Consider the following 15,598-nt stretch of genomic DNA (forward strand, 5'->3'; position numbering starts at 1 on the left):
ACACAAATACACACAGACACACAGACATACAAACACAAAACCGATCACATGATGTGATAAATACATAATTTAGATTTTGTTAAGGATATATATGTTTTATAAACTCCCTGTCGTAGAAATGTTGTTGTTACATCTTATATTGATTTATATTTATTTTAGTCATCTTCCTAACTTTACTTTGGAAACAACTACTGCAATCTGTCTGTCTGTCTGTCTGTCCGTCTGTCCGTCTGTCTGTCCATTTCTTATCCTGAAGTCACAAAGAACTGAGACGGGCTTGAAAACAAGTGTCTCCACAAAATAACACAAACTGTTCAACACAACATGCCTAAAATGTCCATTGTCTTCAGTCATCAATCAATCAATCAAATTTTATTTGTATAGCCAATATTCACAAATCACAATTTGTCTCATAGGGCTTTAACATGGTGAGACATCCTCTGTCCTTCACCCTGAGCAAGAGTCAGGACAAACTACTAAAAACCCTTTAACAGGTACAAATACATAGAAACCTCAGAGACACATGTGAGGACCCGTCTCCCAGGACGGACAGAAGTGCAACAGATGCCAGGTGCAGGAAAACATCATCAAGATAAAGGTTTTAGCAGCATTGATGAGGGGAAACATTTTGAAGGATAACTTCAATACGATATATCAAGCATCATGCTGCAATCATAGTCTATGGTCATAATTCAGGACATCATCTCTCAGACACTTTCTGTCCCTTGTCTCTGCTGGGAACCTCCCATCATCAGTTATTTCCCAGCATGCTGCTGTTCCCAGAGGCCTGCTACAGTCTCCCCCTGGTGGTTGTTCTGAGGTGGTGGTCGAGAACGTACAAGAATCTTCATCTACGTTTGTATAAAACGTCCTCAGGTCAGTTTTCTATTAAATATGGTAAAATGTTTATTAAACAGTTTCCTCAGAGACTTAAAGATGCTCTGCTCTTCATCGACTCTTCTTCATTCTGTAAATGTCTCATTCACTTTTCTTCTGCTGGTTTCCATTATGTCAAACTGGTGATTTTGTTCTTTTACCTGCACCAAGGACGAGAAGTTTCCACCAGTTTGTTTGAAGAGGAAAGAAAAGCTGAGTCATGATTCCAGTGAAGTCGGTGGAAGGATGTTTATTGAGCATTAAAGCAGAGACAAGTAGAAACAGAACTTTTCTCTCTGAGATGTTTTTCTTCTCGTTACATCTGGTTTGTCACAGAGGAAATGATCCATGTGTTTGACTCATAGACTGAATATAAAGGCTTTGACTGGGATGTGCTGCTGTTATACTGCAGCGCCACCTGTGGGTCAAAAGTAGAAAAGCCACCACCGCTCTGCACCTGATGCACAAATGAAAACGTCCCATTTTTAAGTCCAGAGTTTTGATCTTTTGTGTCAAAGACAAAACTCTGATTTTAAACTCAAAGTGATTTCAATGTGTTGAACTTTGTGTTGAACTAAATCAATTTGTGACGTGAATCCAGGAACTTTAAGATCATAAACAAACATGTACACAGAATGTGGTTCTACACACATGGAGACACACTGAGGGACAAAGGTGGACAATAATAAAGACAAACTTAAACACACTGTATGTGACTCTTTATAGAGGGTTTATATATTCTGCTTGTGTTGTGTCATTTCAATAAACACATTCTTCATGTGAATAAACACAATCGGTGTGGAGGGCCATCTAGTGGTGAAGTTACATATTACAACCACCTCCTCTGATTCCTCTGGAGCTCTGTCTCCACTCTGCCTCCCAGTAACAAGGCCCAGTCAGAGCCGCTCTACACACAAGCTGCTGCTGCTTCAGCCTCTGGATCCTCAGGACACAGCTCAGCCTCCGTCCACACACACTGTCCTCTTCACACTGTCCTCCACTCAGACTCCCACCTGTTGAGAGAAGAAGACATCAGTGTCACAGAGACTCACTTCATCAGCTGTGAGTCAGTGATGCAGCTCATCCAGTAGAAAGAGCAGCAGGGACTTCAGTCCTGTTCAGAGGTGGAGCAGCTTCCTCTCTGCTTCATGTTCACGTGTTGGAATGAACACGCTAAGAGCTCAGTGTGTGTCCTCTGCATGTCAAAGTGCAGAGTGGACACCTGAGAGGTGGATTTACTGCTGTTACAGGTGAAGCCATGTTTCACTGTGTGTTGATGAACATCTGCTTCTGACAAACTGGGACCAGAGGAGACAGATGGACCTCAGCAGAGGTTCTGCTCTGTATAAAGAGCTCCTGGTTACCATGTGATGAGGAGAGGCTTCAGTTCCACTGATCTCAGAGCTGTGACAAAGATCCACCTGATCAGTTCTTCACTGATGAAGTGAGAGGACAAACTGTCTCAGATCAGATGAAGACGACACCGTCTCTGTCCCTCGTGTGAGGCTGTCAGCTGTGGTCCAGCTTGTGTAAGTTACAGCGCCCCCTGGTGGCATCTGGTCAAAATATATTACGTGACCACGACATAATAACTGTGGACACACTGTCTCACTGACTCTGAGGACACACACTGTCTCACTGTCTCTGAGGACACACACTGACTCTGAGAACACACACTGACTCTGAGAACACACACTGACTCTGAGAACACACACTGACTCTGAGAACACACACTGTCTCACTGACTCTGAGGACACACACTGCCTCACTGTCTCCAGGGACACACACTGCCTCACTGTCTCCAGGGACACACACTTTCTCACTGTCTCTGAGGACACACACATGGACCTGTCTCCAGGAAGCTGACTGAGGTCATGTGGTGTTTTGGGGACAGGATGAGTCTGGAGACCTTGAGATGTTCTGGGTGAGTTAGAGATCAACTGAACCAACCAGACGTTGATTTAAACTTCCCTTATCCGTCCCTTTAAGGAGAGTGAGCACCACACAACAGTGTAGAGTCACTGTGGTCAGTGGGCGGAGCTTCTATACTGGTTGATCTCCAACTTAACCTGGAGCAGGTTAGCTGTCATCAGAAGTTACCATGGTGATTTACCTCGTTAAGAAGTGGACGAGCTTCGTAGAACTGAAAAAACTAAACCTGAAGTTAACCTGATAACCACAAATCCTGCTTGGTAGCACAGACCCTGGATCTGTGATACTGACTGTGTTTAGTAATATACTGATGAAAGCAGCGTGGACTGACTCCAACCATCTACTGACCTCAGAGTCTCCAGTCGACAGGTTGAACTCTGCTGTAGATCAAGAAGCTCCTTCACTCCTGAGTCCTGCAGGTGGTTTCCTCTCAGATCCAGTTCTCTCAGATGAGAGGGGTTTGACCTCAGAGCTGAAGCCAGAGAAGAACAGCTGATCTCTGACAGACTGCAGTTCATCAACCTGGATAAAGAATAAAACTTTGAATTAAACTGAGTTCATGTGTGAAAATAACAGACACATATTCATGTCAGCACAGACTCATAACATGGAAGATAAATATGAAATCAGACATATTGTTACGGTTTGAGTGAGGAGATGGACCCAGGATGCAGAGGTTATCAAACAAAAGGTATTTAATATAATAAAAGGGTTTTAAACAAGACAAAAACAAAACAGGAACACTAACATAAGTAACTGGCGACAAGGCGCACAGAGAACAAGGAACGAGGAAGCTGGTCGAGACAGCTGGAAGAAACAAACCTATTCTCACGACGTGGGGAGAAAACAACTAGTACAAACCGACAAGGGGCTTGGGGAACACAGAGGCTTAAGAAGACACAGAGGGAAGGCAGGAACAATTAACCCCAGGGGAAACACATGAGGACTGGGAAGACAATCACCGAAAGGAAGTGAAGATGGAAACCACACACAAGGGACAGATACTACAAAATAAAACAGGAAACAGAAAATACACAGAAGAGACTGAAATTAACAAACTAAAATGACAAGACACCACACATATTGGACTAAAAACTGATCCTGATTCAGTACAAATAGATTATTTGGACCCGGTCTCTGTCCTGCAGATCAGTTTAGGAAATCCAGAACTAAACTCAGTGTTTTAACAAGTAGCTGAATATTTAAAATATCACAGATTAATTAATGAATGGATTCAAGTTATGTATGAAGAGGAATTATGTTAAATTAGAATTAAATGACATAAATTGTGTATAAATGGTGTATTATAGATATGAGATCTACAAAAGTCAGTCAGTGAACTGACCTCAGAGTCTCCAGTCGACAGGTTGGACTCTGTAGAAAACTACACAGCTCCTTCACTCCTGAGTCCTGCAGGTCTCTGTTGTAGCTCAGATCCAGTTCTCTCAGATGAGAGGGGTTTGACCTCAGAGCTGAAGCCAGAGAAGAACAGCTGATCTCTGACAGACTGCAGAGAATCAACCTGGATAAAGAATAAAACTTAACTGTGAATTAAACTGAGTTCATGTGTGAAAATAAAGGATTCTGACAAAACATTACTGTCTATGTTTTCAGACCTGAAGTCTGAGTCAAGTTGTTCTGGACATTTTCTGGAACTTTTCCTTTCTGCCTCTTAATAAAGTTTCTGGGTGAGTCCATGTGAGAATAGAGCAGGTGAATGTCCAGAGGATTCACAGAGAGCGAGTGGACGTGTTGAGGACACAAACACGTGAGACGGACGTGAAACTGTAAGAACACAAATATCTCAGGATGAAGAAGAGGAGCCGGACACGTAGAAGACGAAGACGTCCACTTGGAAACACGAGGAGATTCCAGATCTTCTGGTGATGAGGGCCGACGCCGGATGAGCTGTAAACAACAACACTGATCTGTCCACAGCAGAGTTTATACGTCATGTCCCGCCTCCTGCTGCTCTACAGGCTCCGCCTCCTGCTGCTCTACAGGCTCCGCCTCCTGCTGCTATATACAGGCTCCGCCTCCTGCTGCTCTACAGGCTCCGCCTCCTGCTGCTATATACAGGCTCCGCCTCCTGCTGCTCCACCCGTTCTTCATATGTGAAAGTCAAACTCCAGAAAATGTCCAGACACTATTTTACAGAGTTCATGACTGAAAACAGCTTGAAAGTCCTCGTGTCCTCGGGGCTCAGTTGTTTGTAATATGTAACTTCACCACTAGATGTCTCTAAATATCTTTCTGGACATGTTCAGGAGTCGTACACGTGAACAAGTGGACTACGTTCACATGTACGACACCTGGAGACGTCACTAACTCCTTCACAGTGAACCTGTCACTTAACATAACTTAACATAACCATGGTTACCATGGAGATATGTGTTTAGGCTCCGCCCCTCGTCTGAATGTTCCCACATGTTCCTGTTGCTGTGAACGAGTCGGACCCGGACAATCTCCTGCTGCTGCTTCAGCTCCAGAACATGTCCGACCCACTTGTCAGAACATGTTCCACAGTTGATGTGTGAAAGGGCGAGAAGTTCTATGATCATGTTTTCTTGAAGTGGCGATTATCTGAGCAGCAGTTGGACCAGTTGAAAGTGGTGCAGGGAGCCTGAGGAACACGTGTGTACAGGGCGGGACAGAGATCTAGTGGTGAACAGATAAAGGCATGGACGACCCCGTGTAAGTCCTGAAACCAGAGGAAGGGTTTCATGTTGGAAATGAACCCAGAACAAGAACGCAGCATGCTGTCATGTGGTCAGTCCACTGGACCACCGGGACAAGTCCTGGTTAGCTTCCACAGAAACATTACATGGACATATTGTCCAGCAGTGGATTGTTTCTCTGTCAGTAAAACTTCAGTCACATTGATCCTCACTCGGTCCTCAGAGCTCATTCTACAAACATCTCTCAGCTCAGTATCAGTGTTCACTGTTAGGAACACATGTTCTGACCTTTGACCTTAAAGCTCCAGTGTGGAAGATTCAGGTGAAAGGATCCATTGTTAGAAACTGAAGAGAAAAGAATCCTAGAGAAATTTTCAGTAGTTTCAACTGAATTGAACCAGTTGTTGTTTTCTTTACTTTAGAATGAGACGTTTATATTTAAATACTTTATATTGACATACTTTATATTAGCATATTGTATATTTACATACTTTATAAATAAAAACTATATATTTACATACTTTATATTTACATACTATATATTTAAGTACTTTATATTTAAATATATACATTCAATTTAGACTGAACCGTTAACATTAAAACATGATGTCTGACCTCAGAGTCTCCAGTCGACAGGTTGGACTCTGTAGAAAACCACACAGCTCCTTCACTCCTGAGTCCTGCAGGTTGTTTCTACTCAGATCCAGTTCTCTCAGATGAGAGGGGTTTGACCTCAGAGCTGAAGCCAGAGAAGAACAGCTGATCTCTGACAGACTGCAGTTATACAACCTGGATAAAGAAATATGAATATTAGAATGTGTCCTCCTGTTGTTGTGGATCGTCATCATGTCAACACAGACTCTCAACATGCTGCTGACCTCAGTCCAGTCTGTGACCTGAAGATAAATATCAGATCAGACATGTTGGACCATTGTTTCATTCATCAGCTTCTTCTCTGTGTGTTGGTCACTGAGCAGGTTTGTGTAATTAAACACTGTTTAAAGTAGGGATGGCTCCTGACAGTCACTTCCTGTTTGTTTCTATACTTATCAACTGTCCAACATGTTTCAATAAGAATTTGTCTTATTTTGAAAACCTGAGGAGGACGAGTGCTCGGCCTCAGTCCACATGTTATTTACTGACACTTTCTTAGTGATCAGGAGCAGGTGAGTGCAGGTGAATGGAGTTGATGAGGTGGACGTGACTGACAGGCTGGGTGAGTGACAGATGACTGAGGGGCAGTGAGCAGAGCAGAACTGAGACAATTTAAATAAATAATGACTCAATAAGAAAGAAAGTCTGAAAAGTGAAGAAGGATTTAAGGACCTCAGAGTCTCCAGTCGACAGTTTGGACTCTCCAGTCCAGAACACAGCAGCTTCACTCCTGAATCCTGCAGCTTGTTGTAACTCAGATCCAGTTCTCTCAGATGTGAGGGGTCTGACTTCAGAGCTGAGGCCACGACTTCACAGTGAGTCTCTGAGAGTCGACACCAACTGAGTCTGTAATTAAAGAAAATATCTGTAAGAATTAAATCAGAAAACACAACATTCATAAAAAACGTGATCATGTGACCCTCACTCTGGTAAATCCCCTCTTTGTTAAAAACTCCTGAAGAGAATCCTTTCAGATTTGGTTCAAGCGTTCATTCAGACTAACAGAGGAATCATTAGAGTCAGGTGGTCAAAGGTCAACGGTCAAGGTCACACAACATTTTCATGGCCTCTTGAACATGATATCTCAAGTCTGTCTTCAGGGGATTTCTTCACATTTTGACTCAAAGACAAACTGATTAGATTTCAGTGGTCAAAGATCAAAGGTCACAGTGACCTCATATTGTTGTGAAGTCAACATGCATAGTTTCTTCTTCTTTCTGGTTTGACCAGAAAGAAGAAGAAACTATATTTCCTGCTTCTTCAGTTTCAAGGAACCGTCAGTGATTCTCATCCAAACACTGATTCAGTGATCGTCTCCTCACTCTGTGCTAGCTGTTTGATCATATATATAGATATAGATATAGATATATCTATATCTATATACACAGTATATACATCAATTGCCAATGATTTCACTCTCCACATCTGATCTAGTTGTTCTCATATGTACATGAGATAATAACTTTATCACACACACACACATACACACACACACACACACACACACACACACACACACACTTCACTGATTGAACATGTTATTGATCATGTCTGGACTCACAGAGCCTTCCTGCAGTTCCTCACAGCTGGGATCAGTCTCTGTCGACCCTGTTCTGATGTGTTGAACTTCTTCAGGTCCAACTCATCCAGAACCTCCTCTGACATCTGCAGCATGTAGGCCAGAGCTGAGCAGTGGATCCCAGAGAGTTTCTCCTTTGATCTGTTCTCTGACGTCAGGAACTGTTTCATCTGCTGATGAACTGAGTGGTCGTTCATCTCAGTCAGACAGTGGAAGATGTTGATGCTTCTGTCAGGAGAAATGTCATCACTCTTCATCTCCTTCAGGTTGTTGATGACTCTCTGGATGATCTCTGGATTGTTCTCTGTCCGACCCAGCAGGCCTCCTAAGACTCTCTGGCTGATCTCTGGATTGTTCTCTAGTTTCTTCTCTGGATTCTTCTCTGGATTGTTCTTTCTCCAACCCAGCAGGCCTCCAAAGACTCTCTGGATGATATCTGGATTGTTCTTTGGATTGTTCTCTGGATTCTTCTCTGGATTGTTCTTTCTCCGACCCAGCAGGCCTCCAAAGACTCTCTGGATGATATCTGGATTGTTCTTTGGATTGTTCTCTGGATTGTTCTCTGGATTGTTGTCTGTCCGACCCAGCAGGCCTCCTAAGACTCTCTGGTTGGACTCCAGACTGATGCCGTGAAGGAGGCGAACAAACAGGTCCAGATGACCATTTGTACTGGTGAGGGATTTCTCCATGGTTCTCTTCAGGAGGTCATCCAGGGAGAAGGTACTGTCTGGGTTCCCATATGTTCCTAAGAAGTTGTTGAGTTCTTCTGTGTTCCTCTCGGTGTAACAGTGGAACATGTAGACTGCAGCCAGAAACTCCTGAACGCTCAGATGAACAAAGCAGTAGACTGATTTCTTGAAGATCACACACTCTCTTCTGAAGATCTCAGTACAAACTCCTGAGTACACCGAGGCCTCTGTGACATTAAGACCACACCGCTCCAGGTCTTCTTGGTAGAACATGATGTTTCCTTCCTCCAGATGTTTAAGTGCCAGCCTCCCCAGCTTCAGGAGAACGTCCCTGTCAGCCTCCGTCAGCTGCTGTGGAGTCGTCTCATGTCCCTCACCGTACTTGATGTTCTTCCTCTTTGTCTGAACCAGCAGGAAGTGTGAGTACAGGTCAGTCAGGGTCTTGGGCAGCTCTCCTCTCTGGTCTGTGGTCAACATGTGCTCCAGAACTGTAGCACTGATCCAGCAGAAGACTGGGATTTGACACATGATGTGGAGGCTCCTGGACGTCTTGATGTGTGAGATGATTCTGCTGCACAGCTCTTCATCACTGAACCTCCTCCTGAAGTACTCCTCCTTCTGGACCTCAGTGAAGCCTCGTATTTCTGTGACCCTGTCAACACATGCAGGAGGGATCTGATTGGCCGCCGCAGGTCTGGAGGTTATCCAGACGAGAGCCGAGGGAAGCAGATTCCCCCGGATGAGGTTTGTCAGCAGCACGTTGACTGATGACCTCTGTGTGACCTCAGACACAAGCTCCCTGTGGTTGAAGTCCAGAGAAGGTCTGCTTTCATCCAGGCCGTCAAAGATGAACAAAGGTTTACAGACAGCGAGCGTCTCTGCCGTGAGCTTCTGTAACGCTGGATGGAAAACATGGAGCAGCGTGAGAAGACTGTGCTGCTGGTCCTTCACCAGGTTCAGCTCCCTGAACGAAAGCACAGCCAGCAGACCCACATCCTGGTTCTCTGAACCCTCTGCCCAGTCCAGAGTGAACTTCTGCACCGAGAAGGTTTTTCCAACGCCAGCGACGCCGTTGGTCAGGACGACTCTGATGCTGCTCTGCTGGTCAGTGGAGGCTTTAAAGATGTCGTGGACCTTGATGGGAGTGTCCTGGAGGATCTTCATCTTGGAAGCCGTCTCAAGCTGCCTCACCTCATGTTGAGTATTAACCTCTTCACTCTGTCCCTCTGTGATGTAGAGCTCAGTGTAGATCCTGTTGAGGAGGGTTCTACTTCCTGTTTCATCACTTCCTTCAGTCACATGTTCACATCTCCTCCTCACACTGAGCTTCTGTTCATCTGAAACCTCCTGCAGACCACGATCTGCTGAAAGACAAGAAACAATGTGAGAGACAGAGAATCTGAGAATCTGCTGATTGTTTTCATCAGATACAGAAAAACTACAGAAAATAAAAGCTTTTTAACTTTGTGCTTTTCTAACGATGTTAAATGTTGATGCTGTATGAAGGAACAAAATAAAACCACATGTGCTGTTGTCAGAAGTGAAGACATCAGCAGACACATGTACAGTGCTGCTCTGACCGGCTGTCTGACCTCCAGCTCCTGTTCTGGATCTTTGTCCACACTGGGGACAGGAGGAGTCTCCTGAAGAGCCAGACTGGTCCCAGTATGAGGTGATGCACTGTCTGCAGAACCAGTGTCCACAGCTGGTGGAGACTGGATCCTTCAGGACGTCCTGACACGAAGCACAGCAGGACGACTGCTCCTCCTCAGAAACATGACTCCTCTTCCTCTCCCTGTGAAGACATGTCCTGATAACTCACATGTCACAGTCACAGGTTGTCATCACTTCTGTCAAGGAGGTTTTGTGTTCACCCAGTATGTTTGTGTGTTTGTTGGTTCGTTAGTGGGATTATAAAAAACCACAGATTACCAGTAAACTTGGTGGAAGGTTGTGGTCTGTGAACCAGATCGGGGGGGAGGGGGGGGGGGGTCCTCTTTCCCAGACATGTTCAGAGGACTGATGTTTACCAGTGTGTGGAATTTGGTGCAGATCCAAATCCAAATGAGTCTCTAGTGGATTTCAAAGTGGTTTCATAAGGAGCGTGTTGGTTCTTGGTGGAGGTCTGAGCTCTTTGAGTGATTCTGAGAGATTAGTCACCAACTTCAATGAAGCTGTGTCCTAATGCAGGGGCCACACTAGAGGAAACTAGATCCTCTTCAGAGCAGGTCCCAGTAGAAACAGTCTCTTACTCTGTGTGTGAGGGTCCAGGTTCATTACTGAAGAGTGGAGGCTGACTCATGGACCAGTCACTCTTCAGAGACAGACAGCTGGACCCTGGAGACTCTGCTCTCAGTCTGTGGTCCTGACCTCTGCAAACACAAACATGTTTTATTCAGAACACATCATTCACTGGTTCATTCTGTGAGGATTCAGTTTGGAGCTTCACATGTTTGTAGCAGGTCTCTTACTTTGTGTGTGAGGGTCCAGGTTCTTTACTGAAGCATGGAGGCTCAAACATGGACCAGTCACTCTTCAGAGACACACAGCTGAACCCTGGAGACGCTGCTCTGTCCTCTTCCTCCTCATAACCACTCATCTTCAGTCTGAGAGGAAAAACACTGTGAGCTCAAACACACACAATGAAGCCAGGTAGTAAACTCAGTGTTTCTTCAAATAGAACAAACGCTCCTACACTGGGTCCCTGTTGTCACGTAACCTGAGACAGTTGTAGGTTTAATGTGTTGGACTCAGCCAATCACAGCGTCGAGTCAAACTGTTGATTCACTGACAGAAGTTCATCCTGAATCTTCTTCTCTCTAAAGTCCACAAGTAGAAAACTGAACCAGAGTCTGTGACAGTCAAATAATATGAATGAATAATATAAATGTAGCTGAACACTCACCAGCCTCAGACTTCACGTCTCCTCCGTCTGCTCCTTGAAGTTAGAACGAGTCTGAACACTTTAAATTTCACTGGAGGCTCCTCCCATTGAGAGGAAACTGCAGCGACAGAAATGATCTGACTGCGAATCTAAAAAGAGGCGACTATTAAAGGAGCAGGAATTCATCCCCAGAGGTTTGAATACCCTGACCCTCTTAACAACATTCACTGTGCTAAATACATATTATCACACTGCACCTTTGCACTTAATGTATTAGTTTAATTACAATTATATTTTCAACAGAATACTTAAACTTTTAATTTGATTTGTGTGGTTTGAATAAACATTTTAACTCTTGAGACATCTTCGTTTTTAGTTTTGTTCTGCATATAATATTATTATAATGCTTAACACACTTGAAAGTCATTGTTTATAAGCAGCATATTAACAATTAAAATCTGATTGTAATGTTTTCGTTTAGATTCCTGCCCTTTTATCTAAATTATAACTCGTGACAAATACTGTAGAATAATGTGCTGTTCAAATTCTCATTGAATGCTTATATAATGTTTTCGGTTTGTTCCAGGTTTGTGTGATAGTATTTGGAATTGTTCATAATTCCCTCCACCTTGACTATGGCTCTGGTTCCAGCTGAAGAGAAGCTGGGCTTAATAATTATACTAGGCTAAGAAAAGACTGTTTATTCGATTCCGGGGGAAGTTTATAAGTTTGATTTGTGTTGCTTTGATATTTTGGTTATAAGTTATTTTAAAGTTAATGTTTTGCTCTTCAAAGTCTTGCTGTACATGCAACGAGCTACTTCCTCTAACCTGACACCAACACACACACCCACACATCTCTCTGACACCGCCACCAGGGGGGTCCTTTATCTTTATAGTGGCCATTTTGAAAGCTCACTCACTCACGTAGACACACGCGCACACACACGCACACACACACACATACTACTCACATACACATCTTTATATAGTAAGGAAACCTTCAGTAGTTTGTGTTTTTATACTTTTAATTATCTTCATCGTAAATGTTTTTCTTCAACAAATGTTTTTCATTAATGTTGTGAGTTGTTGTAAGTGTGAATTTTTCCAACCTCTCTACTGTCACGAACTCTATATAGTGAGGATATGATGGATATAATTATATAGTGAGATGAGACGTCACGTACCTGCTGTGGTGAGAGTCCACATGAAGAGGATCAACACAACCAGAGACTTGAACACAGACATCTTTCTTTCATCCTGTGAGAACTGAATGTGGATCAATGGAAGAAGAGACGAGTTAACAGCTGGTTGGACTCATGACACCGAGTCAGAGCAGCTGAGGTTCAGACTCTGCAGAGATCAGACTGAGGACTCACACCTCGAAGTCCCGCAGTGAACATAATGCAAACCGAAAGTGAATCTGTAAAGCCCCCCACCACACACACACACATATGTGGAAGTGAAACCTGTGAAGCATTAACAAAACAAGAGTTTACTCACCGAACCACCTCCGTGTCTGTTACTGAAGAACAGACCTGAAACCTGGTGAACTCCTAATAACCGGAGCTAAAGTCCTGAAGACAAACGAACAGTAAACGAGTCAGAGCAGCTGAGGTTCAGACTCTGCAGAGATCAGACTGAGGACCACACCTCTAAGTCCTATTGTGAACATAATGCAAACCGAAAGTGAATCTGTAAAGTGCTTCCCCCCCTGTACTTCCTCTCTGTGGCTGCATCCTTTCAGCTCACACCAACCCGGGGCGAACAATTTAAACATCAAGAAATTTAGTACCATCGATTTATAACTAAACACATGATCGTCAGCTCGTCTCCTAAATAATCTCCATGAATATAAAATTAAACAAATGAAAGTGAGCTATTTCAGTTCTGGAACCAAGAACTTAATTCAAAATTAAAAAATATTACATATGAATGTGAACTAGTTCATTTTCATCTGCATGAACACAACTTTAAACTAGTTCATTTTAACACTGAGTATAACTATATACATTACTTTATACTTATAACTTTATATAATTTGTATTATCAAATTTATTTTGCGGCTCCAGATAAGTTATATTTGGGTGAAGAGGAGAAATGGCTCTTTTGATAGTAAAGGTTGCCGACCCCTGACCTAGACGCTCAAATTCACACCAAAGTTTGCAGGAAATTCAAAACAACAAAAATGAATTGTATTGTAGAGTAATTTGAAATGGACGTGGCCAAATGGCTCAACAGCGCCACCTAATGAAAAGCCCCTCAGTTAGCTTTCACCGATTTATATATAGTATTTTTTTTTTCTAGGAACAGTAAAACAACATTACTAAAACAAAAACGCAACAGGAAGTCGCCAATTTTTTACGTTACACATTCGATCAACTTTAAATGACGTCATCTCAACAACATGGAGATTCAAACTAGGTGGCGTTTGATAACACACCATCAAAACACAAGGTTGTCGCATCTGTGTGGTGTCGGGGGGGGGGTGTCATAGATTCCTCTGATGTCTTCGATGTGATTAGTGGGCGTGGTTCAGAGCCCCCCCCCCTCCCCTCTTAAAACATATGTAATCTGGATTGAAGTTAATGTTGGCTCATGTTATTAATATTCTAACCCAAATGAATTGGCTTCTCAAGGCTTCAACGTGCTCAACTTCTTACCAAAGTTTGCAGAAAATTAGAAAGTGGTGAAAATGTATGTTTTCCGGAGTATTTGGCAATGTGCGTGGCACAATGGCTCACCAGCGCCCCCTGGAACTCAGTCCCCAGGTTTCCCTTTGAACGATCTTCACAAAAATCATAGCCCAGGTGAATCGTGACCAGACAAACAAAGTCTCGAGGAGCATTATGAAAAACCCAACAGGAATACCGCCATTTTGCATTTAGTGGACATTTTTCAAATTTGTTTCATCACACAATGTGACCGTGGCGTGGCATTTAAGTTTGATGAGTCAAATCAAGATGATTGAGCTACACCTGCAATATTGATCACTAGAGGGCAGTGTATGACCACGTTTTGCACAGGGCACAAATCTTCTTCCCTAGGGCTGAAGAGCTCGTTCACACATAGTTGATATGTTGAAAACTCTATTAAACTTAATGTCTGTCAATTAATGTTGAGAGATAACTTTAGTTCATGATAAAGAGTAAAATGATCATTTTTAAAGTGTAGGTTACACAGTGTGACCGTGGTGTGACATTTTGATGATTCGCCAAAAAAGAGGGATTTATTATAACTCCTCTGTGCATTGTTCTATCAGCCTCAAACCTCATTCACACATTCACAGTCCCGCCCCGATCAGATCCATGCGTCAATATTCACTCATCAATACGCCACCTGCTAGCTACAGGAAGTGACGTGTTTTATACTTTGATGAACTGCTCCTGGCTGCTTAACAATATACAGCTGAACAGAGCTCAGTCAAGTCATGTGACCATGATCAGAATTGTGATGTTTTTTCAAACTGTGTAAACATTGATGTGCGACGAAGAATCAACCTTCGCCAAAGGACACGATGTTGTCATAACTCCACTGTGCATTGTCCTATCACCACCAAACATCTGTCTCATGATCAGAGTCCAAGCCTGAACACCTCTATGTATCAATATTTCCTCAGTGTCATAGCGCCACCAACTGATTCACCATGAAACAGGAAGTACTAGGTAAATCCACTCTGCATTATCCAACCAGCTCCGAACTTCTGACCTATGACCACAATCCTGACCTCAACAGCTCCATATATTCATATTAGTTCAGAGTCATAGCGCCACCTACTGATCAGTGTGAAAATTGATTTGTTGTAACATTGACACAAAATTTCTCACGACAGAAATGAACAACAGAAGAGATGTTTATCAACAGAACAAATTGATAAACCTTTAAATTAAGATTAAAGGTTTAAAATCAATGAAACCTTTTGATAAAAAGTGGTAAAAACAAAGTTCATGATAAAAAGCAAAGTTCAAATTAATTAATAGTAGTAAAAATAAGTTTTGAGCAGTTTGTTTCAAATCTTTAGTTCACAACACAAATCGACCATGAATAAAAACTGAGGCTGAATTTAAACAGAATCTTTATTGTTCTTAAACATCTGAATTTTCACTTTAAAACTTGGATTATTAGAACTGTTTATAAAACTCATTTAATTTTTGTCTTGTTTCTCCAAATGTTAAACAAACAGATTCACATTTATTTCTTCTTGTATTCAGGGAAGAATTTCTTCCATTTCATGTTCTGCAGAAAGAGAAGACAAGAGAAGTGAGGATATCAGAAGTTTCTGTTCCTAACACCATCAGCTCTGCTCC

At 42.8% G+C, this 15,598-nt stretch overlaps 1 protein-coding gene across 18 annotated transcripts; it reads right to left on the minus strand.

Annotated features, from left to right (window-relative positions):
* Nucleotides 1–1,111: 1,111 nt before the first annotated feature.
* On the minus strand, nt 1,112–13,005 carry LOC128444292 (NACHT, LRR and PYD domains-containing protein 5). 18 transcript variants are annotated; one of them, XM_053426734.1, is made up of 13 exons: nt 12,795–13,005; nt 12,479–12,560; nt 11,314–11,410; nt 11,104–11,227; nt 10,880–11,014; nt 10,661–10,780; nt 9,989–10,203; nt 7,702–9,769; nt 6,813–6,986; nt 6,102–6,275; nt 4,154–4,330; nt 3,157–3,330; nt 1,112–1,889 (listed from the first exon to the last, which is right to left on the minus strand). In XM_053426734.1, the coding sequence occupies exons 5-13, from the start codon at nt 11,005–11,007 to the stop codon at nt 1,862–1,864; spliced, it is 3,258 nt and encodes a 1,085-aa protein (XP_053282709.1). In that variant the 5' UTR covers nt 11,008–11,014; nt 11,104–11,227; nt 11,314–11,410; nt 12,479–12,560; nt 12,795–13,005; the 3' UTR covers nt 1,112–1,861. The 18 variants fall into 18 exon arrangements, 17 of the variants coding, with proteins under 17 accessions (XP_053282709.1, XP_053282688.1, XP_053282676.1 ...); XM_053426713.1 differs by having other exon boundaries at nt 11,128–11,227; nt 11,314–11,441; XM_053426701.1 differs by having other exon boundaries at nt 11,314–11,441.
* Between the last annotated feature and the right edge of the window lie 2,593 nt (nt 13,006–15,598).

The sequence above is a fragment of the Pleuronectes platessa genome, chromosome 1 (genome assembly GCF_947347685.1).
Source record: "Pleuronectes platessa chromosome 1, fPlePla1.1, whole genome shotgun sequence".
Taxonomy (NCBI): Eukaryota; Metazoa; Chordata; class Actinopteri; order Pleuronectiformes; family Pleuronectidae; genus Pleuronectes; species Pleuronectes platessa.

Coding starts and splice junctions, on each gene's coding strand:
- LOC128444292 (XM_053426753.1), bottom strand. CDS start 11,007: ATGAGTGGTTATGAGGAGGAAGAGGACAGAGCAGCGTCTCCAGGGTTC. Junction 6,276..6,812: donor TGTCGACTGGAGACTCTGAG/GTCCTTAAATCC, acceptor TTCTTTATCCAG/GTTGTATAACTGCAGTCTGT. Junction 1,890..3,156: donor TGTCGACTGGAGACTCTGAG/GTCAGTAGATGG, acceptor TTCTCTCAACAG/GTGGGAGTCTGAGTGGAGGA.